The following is a 15,741-nucleotide window of genomic DNA, read 5'->3' on the forward strand; positions in this document are numbered from 1 at the left end:
TGGAGTAGGACACGCGTGGAGACAGGAGCTGAAGATGATCTGTTCAAGGCCAACCTGGATTACAGGATACCCCGAGTCAAAAAACAAAGAACAAGAAGCAGGCAAGATGCTCAGTGATTAATTAAATGAATTTGCTGCCAAGCTTGACGACCTGATCCAAGCTTCCATATTACAATGGTAGGGGAGAACCGGTTCCCACAGGTTGTACTCTGACTGCCATGCACACGTGCCCAGATGCAAATAAATAAAACATAATAAAAACAAAACAGCAACCACAGCAAAAACCAATAATAAGAAGAAAATAGTCACTGGCTTCAGAGTGGGAGTATCCTGGGGTTGGGTCTCAGCTCTGGGATCTGAAGACACCATAGAAATCTCTTCAAGGGCTGGTGAGATGGCTCAGTGGGTAAGAGCACCCGACTGTTCTTCCGAAGGTCCAGAGTTCAAGTCCCAGCAACCACATGGTGGCTCACAACCATCCGTAACAAGATCTGGCGCCCTCTTCTGGAGTGTCTGAAGACAGCTACAGTGTACTTACATATAATAAATAAATAAATCAAAAAAAAAAAAAAGAAATCTCTTCAAACACTGTAGGAATAAGGTCCATCAACTGCTCAGCGTGGACTAAGCTGGATACGCTTAGTAATGGTCACTACATGGTGGGCCACAGCAGAAAGGGGCTGGGGGCAGCAGGTATCCGCTCCCAAGGTCCTGCAGGCTATCTGGAGGACAGGGCTGTTTGCAGGGGGCAGCTGACCCAGGCCCCTGGATCGGGTGGACTGAGATGGTGAGACAGCTGAAGGGGGTGGCAGATGACACTCCAGGTGGCCTCTGTCAGACAGGGCACATGAGAGCCTCCCTCTCCCTGGAACTGGCTGAAAGCTTAGTAAACCTGATGCTCTGATGACCTAGTTGGCAGCTGTGCCCACGTTTCCCTGAAAACAGGAATTTCTGTCTCACTGACGGTCTAGACCAGGTGAATAGGCTCTGCTGTTTGCCAGGAAGGAAGGTCAGGGGCCTGCTGGGGTCCTGTGGGATGAGAGACTCCCAGACCCTGGGCTGAGCCCAGCCCATTCGATGGCCTAGTCCAACTCTGCCTGCCCTGAGCCCCCACTGTGTGCTTTTCCATCCCTAATGATGAGACGGGAGCTTAGGTCCTCCTCTGGAGAAAGAGAGCTGGGAGCAGGGGCTGGGCAAGAGGCTGGAGGCAGAAAAAAACAATTCAAAGGGACCTTTAGGAGAAGGCAAGGGTGTCCATCCAGGGAGGGAGGGGGGCCCAGGGGCCACTCCAGCTATGGAGATGTGACCAGGGTGCTTGGAGGTCGGGGAAGGCTGCTGAAAAAGCAGGCTGAGGTGGAGGACTAGCAGCTGCAGAGGGCAAGGGCCTAGGTGTTGGTGTGCTGAGCTGATGCCGCCCTCACTGAGACGGTCTTGACAACCTTCCCCATGCCCACCTGTGAGGCAGCTCCTCTCCCTCCCTCAACTCTAACTCTCTCTCTCTCTCTCTCTCTCTCTCTCTCTCTCTCTCTCTCTCTCCCTCTCCTCCTCCTCCTTCCCCCCTCCGAAGTTGACTGCTTGCAGACTAAATTCTGCCTGGACTCTCTAGCCCCTAGGAGACAATGTAACTCTCTGGCTGGAGTGCAGGGTGCCTGGATGTCTCCACAGAAGCAGTCTGGAGGGACAGATGAGACATCCATCACTTGGAGGTAGCTGGAGAAGGAGGAGCAGGTGGAGTGGCTAGGGAACAGTAGCTTGAGAGGGAGGAGGAAGCTTCCTGGATGGAGTTAGGGAGGCTGAGGGTGAGGTGAGGGGCCGTGGAGTTCAGGGACAAAGGTCTAAAGTTATGGAGATCTTGTAAGGAGGCCTTGGGAGATCTCAGCTAAGGCAAGGTAGGGTGGGCTGGGGAGATGGGGGGGGGGGGAGAGGTGGGGGTGGGGGAAGGGACCTGCCTCTGAGAGTGAGGGATGGTGAGATGGCACAGGGGTCTTTCACGGGTTTTAAGATGGGGAGTGGATACAGAGAAAGGCAGTGGGCACATGGCTGCAGACAGGTGGGAAGGAGCTGTAGCCACTGTTTTCTAGAGCTGGGGTAGGGCATAGGTGATGTTCCGTATGAAGTAGCCACAGTGGAGGCTGGCCAGGGATGGGCCAGTCTAAGAGCTTCATTCCCCTCCCCCCCCAATACCTCACAAGGAATAAAAGCCCCTGAGTGGGGAAACAGGGTCAGGATTCCAGTATGAGGTTATGGGATACCCAAAGTAAGCAGGCTGGCAGGCCACAGTTTCTCCAAAATTATACTTTAATACATTCATGTGAGTTATACAAAGAGCGGGGTCCCAGGGCCCGGTAGAGGCCAGTCCTGGGAGGTGAGAGCAGCATTGATTAGTGTTTTCAGAGTTCAGACCCAGGGCCACCATGCCTTGGCCTCCAGGCTGAGGAGAGCCGTGTGCAGCAGCACCAGTGAGGGAGGGCTCTAGCTCTGGATCTGCCCATTGGTCCTCAGAGCCTTTAACCTTCTCTGGGCCTCAGTCCCCTCGCCTGTAGAATGGGGTAGAGAGAATGGCGTTTTCATCTTCTTGTACATTACGGAAGCTCTGGCAGACTGTGGGCCGAGCACAGGGGAGCTGATACAGCAGGCTCTGTGACTGGGTCCAGGGTTCCCCTTCCTCCCTGCAGCCCACAGGCCTGGAGAATGAGTGGAGACTGTGTGTGTGTGTTCCTATTGTTTTTCCATGCCTGGTGAGGACTGGCATGGTAGCTGGCCTTGTCTCGTGCTGTGACAGCTGTGCGTAGGGAAACACGGGTACAGCCGCTGGCATCCAGCTCAGGGCCTTGAGCACACAAAGCAAACCCTCTGCCTTGGCGCAACCTCCCAGCTGCTTTTGTTCCCAGTTTTCTTCCATTGACTTGCGTGCTTCTGAGCAAGGCCTGCACCTAACTTTCCCTATCTGTTCAGTGGGGGAGATTACACTCAACGGTTTCCAACTCCAGGAATGAGATTTTGGGAGCAGGAAGAGAAAGGAAGAATCCATATTCCTCTGCAAAGAAGGGACACTGAGGCAGAGAGGCAGAAGGAGGGGGTATAGGTAGCAAGTGTGCTTGGATCCTGGTTAGGGCAGGGCCACTTCCTGTCCACTTGACAGCCTGCAGGTACCGCACTGGCAAAGCTTTGGCCCCAGAGATGGGAGGACATGGACTTGATTCATTTTGGCTTCATCAGCTCTCTGAGCCATGAGGCTCTCAAAGGAGACGCATAAGGAAACTTGTTTTCTTCTTGTGTATAACCCAGATAACACAGAAAACTCTGAGAGTTGGCTTGATTTTGCCTTTGCAGCTGCTAAGCCAAACCAGATAGCTGAGGCTCTCCCTCTTGGCTCAAAAGTCAGGGTGGGGCTGGGATAGAAGGAGGCCTGAGCAGGGGGTTGGGGGACAGGCAGCACCAGGGTCAGTGTGTGTGTGTGATACAAGAGTGCACTGGAGAGAAAGGCCTGTCCAAAGCAGGACACAGGATGGCCCGGGCCTGCGTGGAAGCCTAGGTGATCACACTTTAAGCTGGTGCAGCTCCTAGCCTCGGAGCCTAGACTTAAGACCTCTGGGGAGAGGTTCTGGCTCTCTCTTCGGGTCACAAGTTCTTCCTTTCCAGAGAGGCTGAAAGTCATTATCAGCAGATGCGACAGAGCTCAGGGTGGAAAGGACGCAGACAAATCCTTTCATGGGCTGGCTCTCCTGCTCTAAGTCAGGGTGGGTTCTCCATGACCACCCCACTGCTTCCCCACCTCAAGCCCATCATACTATGTGGTCACTGTGTGGTTCTGTGACGGCCTCTCTTGCCTGAGGATAGGCATGTATTTCATTTACTAGTACCCGGAGACGGGTGTGGCCTGAAACAGATGCTCAGCGGCGAGCTGTCGGCATCCTCTGTGCAGTAAACTGCCCCACTTCAAGCTGCATAGCTGGCCCACAGATGCAGCCTGGGAAGGAACCTGCCCACGCGGCAGGCAGCGTGCAGGACACCAAGTCCCTGGTCACTGAGTAACCTGAGTTGGACCCCAACTTCTCTGCTCCCTCTGGCTTCCCCAGCCTGTCAGGCTTTGTATTGTTGGCTGAGTTTCTGCCGGCGGAGGAAGCAGATGGTGGCCAGCGTGGTGAGGACGATGGCAGAGACCAGTGTGAAGCTGAGGAGGAGGATGAGGTTGACATTCTTCAGCCCTCCCTTCTCGCAGTCCTCTGGACGCACTAGGCTCAGGGACAACTCCTCCTGGGAGCCAAAGCGACAGATTAGGTCCTGAGTAGCATCCACATCCACTCGGCCCTGGTGCAGCTGGGCCGCCAGCCAGCCATTGCCGCAGCAGCTGAGTGGATTTCCCTGCAAGTACAGCCGCCGGAGACTGGTCTCCAGGCCACCCATGGCATTGCCTGGCAGGAGGCTGAAGCTGTTGTTGCGCAGATCCAACACCTCCAAGGACACGGCCCGCGTCCAAGCGGGCAGGTGGCTTAACTGGTTCTCAGCAAGGTTAAGGCGCTTGAGACGGAGAAAGCAGGGCAAGTCCACTCTCAAGACAGTCAGCCCGTTGCCTTGAAGCTCCAGTACCTCTAAGGATGCCTCCAGGCCCACCAGGGCTCCCGTGGCTACATCCAGACCAGGATTGGTGGAGAGGTCCAGCTCTGTAAGTGGGGTGTGGAGGAAGCTGCCCGCCCTGAGCATTTCCATCGAGTTCCCTGCCATGTTAAGAACGTGAAGGGTGGGGATCCCAGAGAAGTCCACACAGCCCGGGGGACCTGGTTCTGCTGGCCCCCCACAGGGACTGACCTGGTTCCCCTGTAGGTTTAGCCTCTGCAGGCTGGCCAGGCTGGCAAAGGTATAGGGTGGAAGTGCTTGCAAGGCATTGTCCTGCAGAAGCAACGTCTGCAGGGACCCCAGGACTTTGGTACCCAGTTCTAATGCTTCTAGCACGTTGTGGCTCAAGTCCAAAAGCACCAGGCAGGGCAGGGAGCCCACTTGTCGAGCCTCAAAGGATCGCAGGCAGTTTCTGCTTAGGTTGAGGAAGCGCAGGGAGGTCAGGTGTTCAAGAAAGCTAGCAGGGACCAGTTCGATCTCATTGTAACTCAGATCCAGGTTCAGGAGCTGGGAGAGAGGATGGGTGCTGGCATTCCCGCTGGGGTTGGACAGTGGAGAGGCTGACCAGCCTTCAGAGGGTGCATGGAGGTCCTCACTGCCCCGGGGCAGCCCCGCAGGGAGCTGGATGAGGTTGTTAGACACATTCAGGTAGATGAGTCTCGGGAACACGGCCAGGTCAGGGAAGTGGAGCAGCTTGTTCTCCCGGAGGTCGAGCCAGGCCAACTGGAACTGGGTCTGTGGTTCCGGGGCCGTCTGGAAGGCCTCAATGCTGTTGCAGCTCAGGTCTAGTACCCGCAGCTGCTGGAGGCTGAAGTCTGAGATGCAGGTGAGGGAGTTCCTGGAGAGATTGAGGTGAGTCAGGTGGGGCAGGGCCTCAAAGGCACCGTCCTCGATGTCCATGAGGACATTACTGTGGAGGTCTAATTGCTCCACCGCTGGCATACCCCAGAAGGTGTGGCGTGCCAGGCGAGTGAGGCTGTTCTCCGACAGTGAGAGCTTACGCAGCCTCGGGGTCTCACCCAACAGTCGCTCCACCAGATTGCCATGCAGGCTGTTCCCAGACAGGTCCAGGGAGACCAAAAGGGGCAGGCGGCCCAGACCACCACTGTTGAGTGCCATGCCCGTGGCAAGCCGATTGTGGGCCAGGTTAAGGTGCTCCAGGTAGGGCAGGGCCTGGAAGACCCCAGCCTGGAGGAAGCTAATCTGGTTGTCACTTAAATCCAGGTGACGAAGCGCTGTATAGAAGCCCAGTGGGGAGACCAGGATGCTCTGCAGTTGGTTCCCGGACAAGTAGAGAGCTTGGATGTCCAGTGAGAGCACCGAGGGGACCTGGAGCAGGCCAAGGCCGTGGCACAAGGCTTCCTTGTTCACCTAGGGAGAGCAAGGATGGCAGAGATGCTGGCATTAATGGGGACAGGACAGTAAGTGGGGACAGGGTTCTGTAGGAAAGATGACTCGCCCTCTCTCCAAGCTTGGGGTGCTTCCCCCAGAGTCCCAAGATGTTAGCCTTGCCTCCACCCAAGCTGATGCCCCAAGCTGCTCTCTGGCCCTGACTGGCAGTCCTCCTGGTTCTGGGCAGAAGGGAGCAGAGACAGAGACATAGTAGAGACAAAGTAGAGAGCTCTAAGAATACGTATGTGTTGACTAGTATCCTGTTCTATGGGAAACTAAGCCATGTTTCACTCACAGTGATGCAGAACCGAGGGGCAACATGGCCCACAGCTTCCAGTTCCACACCTGGGTCCTTGCCACATCCCAGATAAAGTTCTAGCTTTAGGCTGGAAGCGTCATCAGGAAAAGATGTTTACAACAGGGAAACCAGCAGGCCTTCCTGCCAGCCCCTTTGATTTGGTCCAGCCAGCACAGCTCAGACCACATTCCTGCTGTGACTTGATCCTTTCTGCAGCTACTAAATACCACCATATCAGTAGCCTGCTCTGGTCCAGCACAGCATCCCAAAGGTTGTAGGAGTAAGGAGACAGAATAGAATAAAGGGATACCAGAACCCAACGGGTGTTATCTGATGACAATTTAACTGAATGATCATTAACAGGACACATCAACATTGACGCTCCAGTTCCTTATCCCAAAATTAACTTGTCCTTCCCAGCACCTACTTAATACATCAGGACTTTCAGACTGGCAATCTTGTCTTACAACAGCCCACCCAGTGCATAGGGCTAATCTGATGTAATTATAGATTTTTACCAAAATCCAGGTTGGAGAGGGTAAGAGAGACTTCAGGACCACCCAGCTGATATGGTGGGAGTTGGGATTCGAACACAGGGCTCTTAGCAACTCTTTTCCTTCCACTAAATGTATCGCTACGGGTCATAATGCACATCTCCATCTGGTGGCTCCCAGATTCTCACCCCAGGTGCCCCCCTCCCTAGCAAAGAGTGTAATGTCTACATTAGCCAGCTTAGTTTTACCCCTGCCCCTAGCCTGTCTCTATCGACCCCCACTGAACTGCCTACCTGCTAAAGGCCCACAGACTGCTCAAACCCCACTTTGCCTATGGTACTCTTGGCTTAAACACAGAGCAGGGTCCATCAAGTCTGTCTGTGGCATTGACAGTCAACCTGTCGACTGACTCACTGCAGTCCAGTTTACATGCAGTGACCATGCCTAGCACTGGTCCCACCCCCTTGCACAGCCATCCCTGGACATGCATGGAGCAGACCTGTATGAGAATTCCTCACGGGGAATCCCAACATGTCTTCCACGGAGGCCCTCCCTAACTGTGTCTTCTCCCTACAGCTCAGTGTCCTGGAACAATGGCGGAATGGGGACCTGCAGACAGTGAGCTCTGCACGGAGAGGGGCCACTTTGACATGGATGTCTTGGACCTGGCCCAGAGAAAATCCTCCAGAAATGTCTTTTATGAATGAGTTGCAGACATCTGTGCTTAAGCAAAGGGCCTTGATCCAATCAATGCCGGAAAGAAAAGAGCTAACCCAGATAATCATATTCAAGCCAGAGAAAGACATTAGAACGGAGTGAGCCAGCCCACCTGCTGTCCAGATGCTGAGGTCAGGGTCTGCCCTGGCAGTAACTTGCCCATGTCACAGGGGCCCAGTGGCTGAGGTAGCAAGGAAGAAACACAAGCCTGGCATCCCTGCCTGACCTAGCTCTGAGCCTCCTCCCCCACACCAGGTCCCCCAGGCCAGGCACCGTCTGGCTATGGGCACCTGTGCAAATGCCTACTGCATAAAATACCTTGACAAGCCTTGTACCTCCAGAAAAAGCTGCCACCTGAGGCTCTAGGAGACCCAGTAACACCCCTTACCAACACCCATAGAAACTAGACACCTACTTGACACCTAGCTCCTGGACCACCCTGCTGTAAGCAGCACTGAGATGAGCTCAATGCTAGCATGAGTTTCTTTTTGTGTAAACGGAGCCTTCAGCTGCCCAGGTACCCAGGCTGGCTGGACAAACATCACCAGACAGTATTTACTATGCATTTGCAGGGTGCATGCCACGCTTCCCCATGTAAGCCCACACCCATGGACTCTCCCTTCTGGATAAGCAGAGGCTCTCCAGGACCCCAGCTCCAAAGGGACCATGACAGGAGGTGACATAACCTGAGACCACCTATCAGAAACTGCAGAGGTCCAGGGGAGTACCTGGTACCCTCCTCTTTGATCCAGCCCAGACTTCAGAAGAAGCCTGAAGGACTGGACCATCTCAGCACCCTCCCTGCCCTTATTGCTGAGCTCTGACTGACTGCTAGAAGTCTCTGGTGCAGAGATATAGGGGTCTTGGCTGGGGTTTAGCATCCTCCTTCACTCTGCCATGTCAGCCACTGCTCTGCCCTCTTCCTGAGGGGGGAAGGAACATGCTATCCAACTTCACTTCCCATCCATACACAGGAGGAGAGGTTCTGGCAGTGAACAGCACAGGGGGATCGGAGTTTGAATCCTGTCTCTGTCACTTTTGCTGTCGGAGCCCACAGGGTCACATGTCTTTTCTGCAGCTGAGTCTAGAGCTCTTTTTGATAGTTCAGAAAGTCTTCTCCTATCTCATGCTTCTCAGAGAGCCCCCGCCCCATGCCCTCTGTCTGTAGGTGCCAGAGTCCTCACTGTCTAAGGCCTCAGTCCACCAAGGCTGTGGGCATATGGTGATATCTGAGGTCTTTGCTCTCATTAGTCTGGGTGTGAGACTCTCAGGACGTCTCTAAGAAAGAATTAGTGGCCACAGCAGGGCACACAGACTCTAGGAAATGGCTGCTGGCATTTCTGGCCTCTTTACACAGTTAATCCATCCTATGCTCAAGTGCAGCCAGTGGTGTGCCTGTCCTGCTTCGCAAGTAAACCTAGAGCAGTGGTTCTCAGCCTTCCTAACACTGTGACCCTTCAATACAGTTCCTCATGTTGTGGTGATCCCTGACCAAAAGTTATTTCATTGTTACTTCACAACTGTAATCTTGCCATTGTTATGAATTCTAATGTAAGTATCTGATATGCTGGATATCTGAGCTAAACCCCCATAGGGGTCGAGACCCACAGGTTGAGAACCACTAGCCTAGAGGGTTTTTTCCCTATACCTCACAGGGTCACAATGTCTTCAGCCTGTATGGTTTCTGCCCCCTAGGAGCCCTTGGTTGGCCAGGTAAGACAGTTTTGGGCTATGGATGAAGTAGCACATATCCTCTGTCTGCTCAGCATGGAGATGGCGGGAGGACACAGAGCCAGAGGAGGGAGCAACAGAAGAAATCAGCCCATCAACGGTGGGAGAGGCTTCCTGGGCAAGGTGGCTTTTGACCTGGCTGTAATGAGGGAGGAACATTCTAGCAGGCAGTCCACGTTCAGGATCCCAGCCAGGGAAGGGCTATGTACCCGGGAAGATCAGTACAGCGGAGCCTTTTCAGCTTGTGTAGCCCCCAGGATTTCCCCAAAGACCAATCACTTGTAACAGGGAATAGAGGGCCAATGGGCCCCACGGTCCCCAACTGAATGACCTTGGTTAGGTCACCTGGCCTCTCCAAGTTTTCCCTTCTGTAAAATAGGAACAAATGCGATTGTTAGGTAGACAGGTTTCTCAACAGTCTAGTGTATGTTCGACAAATACCGAGGCAAAGCTCTATCCTTTGCTGGCTCCTCTAACCTTTGACCTGGACTGGGCTGTGGGACCCCTCACTCTGCCTGCACCGTGTCTTACCGTCCTACAGGGCACTTGCTCTCGACGCTGAGAGATAGCCAGGACCAGGGTCAGCATGGCCAGGAGTAGCAGGATCTGGTGGCTCATGGCTCTGCCTAGGATGGAGAGAAGAGAGCAATGCTGAGACCACGGCTCCCCCACCGACAGCAGCACCCACTTGCCCTCCCTCGGGGATTCTGACTGAAATGAGGAGCCACGTGGGCTGTGCGCGGGCCTCGGGGCAGCTGAGAGTAGTGGTATTCTGGAACTCAAGAGGCTGAGGTAGGAGGCCAGGGATTGCAAGTTTGAAGGCAAGCTGAGTCATTGCTCAGAGGAAGCAAGACTTTTAAAGGGATGTATGACTGTCTGCTTTGCGTTTACCTAAGGCCCACCCGAGGCCATTGAAACGGCCCAGGGGTAAAGGCTCTTGCCGCTAGGCCTGAGTTTGACTCTGGGACCCACACGGTGGAAGGAGAAAGCTGGCTCCTGGACTTCCACTTCCCTCCACACATGCACACCTCCCTTCCAATAAATAAAATGCAATAAAAAACTAAAGAGGGTCACCTGGCAGAAGACAGTTAGGAAGGGGTGCTCAGGTGACAGAGGGACCCTAGGGCAGGGCCAGATTGGGGCGGTGAACCTCTGACTCAATTTCCCTCCAGGCCCCAGGCAGGCCCCCATCCCAGGTCCTTAGCCCCAAATGGAATGTTTCAGTCTCCGCAAATCCTTCCTTTTGACCTTTTACTTTTGGTTGGAATTCTTAGACCTTGTCATTGTCAGGGGCTGGCCGGGTACTGACAGGAAGCCCCACCCCAGCAGGCTGCCAGGCGGCTACTTTCACTGAAGGCTACAGCTGCCCAGGTCCAGGGCCCCACTGCAGTGTAAGCAGCCAGCACAGAGGCCCATGGGGACCTCGGAGGCTCTTAGCAGGGGTGAATCCCTGTGGACTTGAGCCATGTGCTGGGGAAACACAGATCAGCCTGTTATTAATTAATTAATTGATTGATTGATTAATGCATTCATTTCCTCCCACACTGAATGTCACCTCATATCTAGTTCTGTGCTGGGAAACAGGGAGATTACAGCCTGGACATTATGGCGGCGGCAGCGTGCTTGCGAGGAAAGACCACAGCACTAGCTGATGGCTCCCTCTCATCTCTGCTAGGCATCTGCTGTGTGACCTTACACAGGTGTTGTCATCTCTCTGACTTTTTTTCCAGGGGTAAATGTCGAGTTTTGTTGAGGACAACAGACATTCTAGGAAGGTGTTACAGCATATCATACCTCACCATCAAACCTGACACTCAGTCCTCAGTCCACAAGGACTCAGCTCTGTTTCCTTACACATTTTATAGAAGGGAAAAGACAAACAGCCAAACCAAAACAACACCGAGGCTCAGAGAGGTTATAAAATACAGCTAAGACAACACAGCTACATGGTAGACTCTGTGCCCTTCGCCTCTGCACTTGAAGGTCTCAACAGTGGGTAAGGGAATGAGAGTTGCCACTCTAAAGATGGCCTTGGGAGAGCTCTGCAGGCCTGGGCCGGCTCTTTTGACTGTCAGAACCCACTGGGGATGACTCTCAATGCCGTGGCTGCTTATCTTGCTGAGACACGCAGGGGCTAGTGTGGCCCTTTCAACTCTCCTTCCTGGCTCCCCCAGAGCCCAGCCCTGCCCCACAGTGCTCTGCTTTCACTGCAGGCTATGAATTCACAGGAAATTTTGTTCTTTTGGTTCAAATGCAGTCCCCACCTGCTACATCAGCATCCTCAGAGCTAAATGAAAGCCCCTGGCTTTCATGTCCAGGCCCTGGGCAGCCATCCCTCCCTCGGCCAGCTCTTGTCTCCCACCTGACTTGGCATTGTCCTCGCTCTGTCTCTGGGCTCTGAGCACATGTACGTACCTGTGCTTCCTTTGGACCTCTGGACCCCTGGCTTCCTCTGCCTCCCCTGCAGCTGAATGTCTCCTCACCCCGTGGAGCTTAGATGCCCTGTCCTCTAGGAAGCTTCCTCTGGTTCCCACGGTTGCCCTGTGTTCTCGGGGCTCTCACAGTTGCTGAGCGATGACAGCCCAGTGTGGGGCACAGAGCACACCCCACTGTGATTCCCTACCTCTTGAAAAGGAAGTACCCATGGGGACCCACCTTATGACACAGGGAAGTCAGATGGTGCAGCAGCAGGCAAGTCTCCACTATGGGATACAGGTGAAGAGGGGTCCCCCTGGCCCCTCCCTGCCCTAGTCCAGCAGGTTCAAAGCCGCCCACCTTCACTGCAACAGCCAACTCCACTGTTTGCCTTCTTGCTTCCCTCTAGGACGGGACAATCTGTCCCATACATGGCACTCAGTGACGTTTCAAAATCACATGCCAGATCTTACAAATCACTTTGAAATCTCCAGTAGCGTTCAGGCGTCACCCTCTCTCCCATCAGCTCCACCTACCACCTTCTTCCCCTCAGCAAACTCCTCAGACACCTCAGTACCTTCCCTGCTGCCTGGTGGCGGGGGATGGGGGGGGGGGATGGGGGATGGGGGGGGATGGGGAAGGACTCTGCTTCGCTGCTCCCTCCTGGTCCAGAATGTTCCTGCTCAGGCCCCTGGGTGTTCTATCCCCCCCTTCCCTCTCTCATTTCTCATTTGCTTCATTCCTTAAGTATATGCTCACTAAATTTCTCCCAGGGAACAAGTGGCTGAATGATGTCAGAAATTCAGCTGCAATAAGGACAAGTTAGGACCTGGGGTTAAGGTAGGGATGCCCAAAGGGTCCCTATCTCTCCTTCCTCTGCACATCCAGAAGAGACAGTCCCCACAGAATTATGGTGGAAAGAAGCCCCCTGCTGTGCCCCATCTGCAGCAGTGAGAACTCAGTCCCCCCAGGGACAACCAGAGGCATTCAAGCCCCACCACTGGCTAGTGTGGCACTCAGGGCAAATTCTTTAGCTCTCCTTGCCTAGGTGACTCATCTGCAGGACACACCAGTTCCCATTCCAACACTGGCTATCCTTACTTAGCATGGGATGATCAGGTGGAGCATGACCAGGAAAGTACTGGGACCCTTCCATGTCCTTCCCTGATGGTTCAGATACCAACGATGCTGAGGATAGAGGTCCTGGCTCTGCAGGCAGGTAGCTGTATTCTGATTGGAGAGGTGTCAAAGAATATCTCTGTATGTGCTTGTGTGTGTGCGCGAGAGCACGCGTGCATGACAGAGGGGGACAGACAGACAGATAATGGAGGCAAACCTATAATAAAAATAAGACTGTCCCTGCTATGCAAGGAGGTTACAATTTTTCTAAGCCCTAGGTTGACTGCAGGTCTTTTAACTCTCACAACCACCAAGTGAGGTGATTACTATAATTCCCATTTACAGACCGGAGGACCGAGGCTTGGGAAGGCAAAGTGCCTGATCCTTAGCCCCTAGGTGTGCTGCAACTGGGACTCAGCCAGATCTATAGTCCCTTAGTGCTGGGTGGTCTCCACTAGTGCAGACCCCACGGGCACCCTGTGGATCTCTCTCCCAGACCACGAGATTCAGAGAAATGACTTACCCTAAGGCACTTGTACAGTAAATCGAAGAGTCGGTATCAGAATCCAGCCCCTGTGCCTCCAAAGCAACTGCCAAGACTTCTTTCCTAAGTTACTCAGGAGCCCACAGCCCCAGGCTCAGGAGTACACTGAGCGGTAGGGCTCTCAGTCTGTTATGACTACTGTCAAAGGGGGCCTGGGAGAGCAGCTTCAAGGCTCCCAGTGCAGTGAATCACTCACTAGGGGCAGCCCGTTCTAGAGACATCCTACATCTCAGGGGAATCAGACCTTAACCCAAAGGAATGTGCTTGTGATGTGAAATGTCAGGGTGGAGGTGGGGTAGGGGGTCCCTCCTACCTATCACACATAAATTAGTCTCCCCAAAGAGTTCTGGGTATCCCCTCCAGACAATAGTGGTAGTGTGGAAAGCCCATGTCTGCCTGGGGCAGACCTGAATTCAAATCCTGATCTGCTTGCTTGGCTGTGTGCTCCTAGGCACACCCGAAGCTTCCGGCCTCGATTTTCCCAGCTGTCAAATGGGAACGCCTATCTGAGCCCTTCCTTAGGTAGATCTGCTAACACCCGGGTGCCGAGGGAGGGTCCGGCCCTAGCTCTCTAGGCACCGCCGCTGTCCGCCGCCCCTACCTGGCTCAGCGCCGCCGCCGCCGCCTGACTCCTCCGCGCATCGTTCGCACAACCCCGGGGGTCTGGCCCGCCGAGGCCGGACCGCTGCAGCGCCGCTCCAGCCGGCCGCGAGGGGGCGGCGCCCGCCTTTTAAATAGCACGGGCCGCCCGGCCACGCCCCCTGGGACTCTGAGCCGCGGGGTCCTAACACCACCCTGCCAGCTGTGCGGACCGTGGAACCGAACATCACCTCTGCTCTGGAATCGCCCGGCCCCAGCTAGGGCGGCGCTTGAAACCGAAAAACGACTGGAGGGAGAAGGATCACAAAAGAAGCTAGGCCGGGGCAGCCGCACGTGCAGCTGTGGGCCCGCGTGGATCCGCTGAGGAAATCCTGGCGCCACCGCACCAAGGCAGGGGCCACCCAGAGGTGACTGACAACCACCGGCACGGAAGGAAGTGACCCTTCTTTGGCCCTGGGATGGCCCTGAGGTCCCCCCCTTCCACCCCCCCCCCACCTCAGCTATCCTGCCTTTAAGTCATCTCCAAGCCTGTCAGTATCCCCTGCTAACTGATAGAGAAGCTGAGGCTAGGAGTGGGATGAGGGATACCACGGCCGGCGAATATGTATGCAAAGCCAGCTGGTTGAGACTTGTCAGCTCCCCACGGACATTTGGGGGACCTGAGGCTCTGATAGGTTAAACTGCATAATGACAGTCTCATAACTTACCCAAAGCCTCTGCCTTTTCAGGGTACTTAGCCTCCTCAGTCACTGGCACCGTGCCCTGCTGGGTCTAGAGTGAAAGATGGGTGAAGAGTGTTGCTGCTGTCCTCCAGTCTCTAGTTCTGTATTCATAATGTTCTCCCTGGAGGTCACAGCGCCTAGAGGAGGGCCATCCACCCTATCTTAACAGCACCAAGCAGGGTGAGCCAGAGTAGGGCTAGGCTCTGAGCTGGACCTTTCCTCCCATCTAGTCCACAGTGGTTGGATGGACCTGTGCGGTGCGAACAACCCAGAGAGGACAGTCCCTAACAACTCGCGTCTAGAGCCCTGATCTAACCTAAGGTCAGGGAAAGGTTCACCAAGGAGGCATCCTCTGATGCTATAAGGAGTCAGAGCAGTAGAGTAGCCAAGCTTCCTGCCCCCACCCCACCCTCGGGAGCTCTCAGGGTTGTGGCTCGCCCACCTCAGCCCTTGTGTGTACTATCTAGTCGGACTGAACTTCAGTTCCCTCCTCTCTGCCAAGTGTAGAATGGCAAGAGCCGCTCTTTTGGACGTGGTACCGGGGCAGGATGAAGTCGATGTGCACCCGATGGGTGTTAGAGAACGTTCCTCGTCTGCCGCTTTAGGAGGGCTCCTTTTCCAGGTTGGAGTCCATGAGGTCGTGTATCAATCGAGGAAGGGGCTTTGTGACTACTCTGTAGTGAGGGCAGAGCATGAGCAAAGACTCAGGTAGGCTGGGGCTCTCCCTACCTGCTTCCCCATGAGGGCCTGATGCTCTCTCACTCCGTCAGAGTTGCCCTAAGAACTTGGCTCCCGGTGGGGGCAGGGCAGGGCTGGTGCCATCACTACAGGATGAGCGGCCTGCTTCCCTTGTGCCCCCAGAGGCTGCGGTTGTGGTTAGGAAGCACATGGGGTTCTGTGCCCGGATGGGGCTCCCCAAGAGATAGGAGATATAGAGGCAACCAAGCATGCCCTCCCCCAATACAGAGGTCTCTTGGGACTGAGGACCAGGCCGGAACTCTTTAGCCCCCACCCCCTACATCTCTGCTCTTGAACTGTCATGCTGTGTGACTTTTCTGACCTCCACTTGTTTCTGTAGAGCGAGACAAATGG

At 54.6% G+C, this 15,741-nt stretch overlaps 1 protein-coding gene across 4 annotated transcripts; it reads right to left on the reverse strand.

Moving 5' to 3' along the window:
- Positions 1–2,280: 2,280 nt before the first annotated feature.
- Positions 2,281–14,195, reverse strand: Lrrc32 (leucine rich repeat containing 32). Of its 4 annotated transcripts, none has more exons than XM_021167710.3 (3): positions 13,929–14,195; positions 9,781–9,875; positions 2,281–5,988 (listed from the first exon to the last, which is right to left on the reverse strand). In XM_021167710.3, the coding sequence occupies exons 1-3, from the start codon at positions 14,152–14,154 to the stop codon at positions 4,084–4,086; spliced, it is 2,226 nt and encodes a 741-aa protein (XP_021023369.2). In that variant the 5' UTR covers positions 14,155–14,195; the 3' UTR covers positions 2,281–4,083. The 4 variants fall into 4 exon arrangements, with proteins under 4 accessions (XP_021023369.2, XP_021023370.1, XP_085697633.1 ...); XM_021167711.3 differs by lacking the exon at positions 13,929–14,195 and adding an exon at positions 13,307–13,905; XM_085841507.1 differs by lacking the exon at positions 13,929–14,195 and adding an exon at positions 12,025–12,193.
- Positions 14,196–15,741: the final 1,546 nt, after the last annotated feature.

This window comes from Mus caroli, unplaced genomic scaffold, assembly GCF_978045245.1.
Source record: "Mus caroli unplaced genomic scaffold, Mus_caroli_1 scaffold_8, whole genome shotgun sequence".
NCBI lineage: Eukaryota > Metazoa > Chordata > Mammalia > Rodentia > Muridae > Mus > Mus caroli.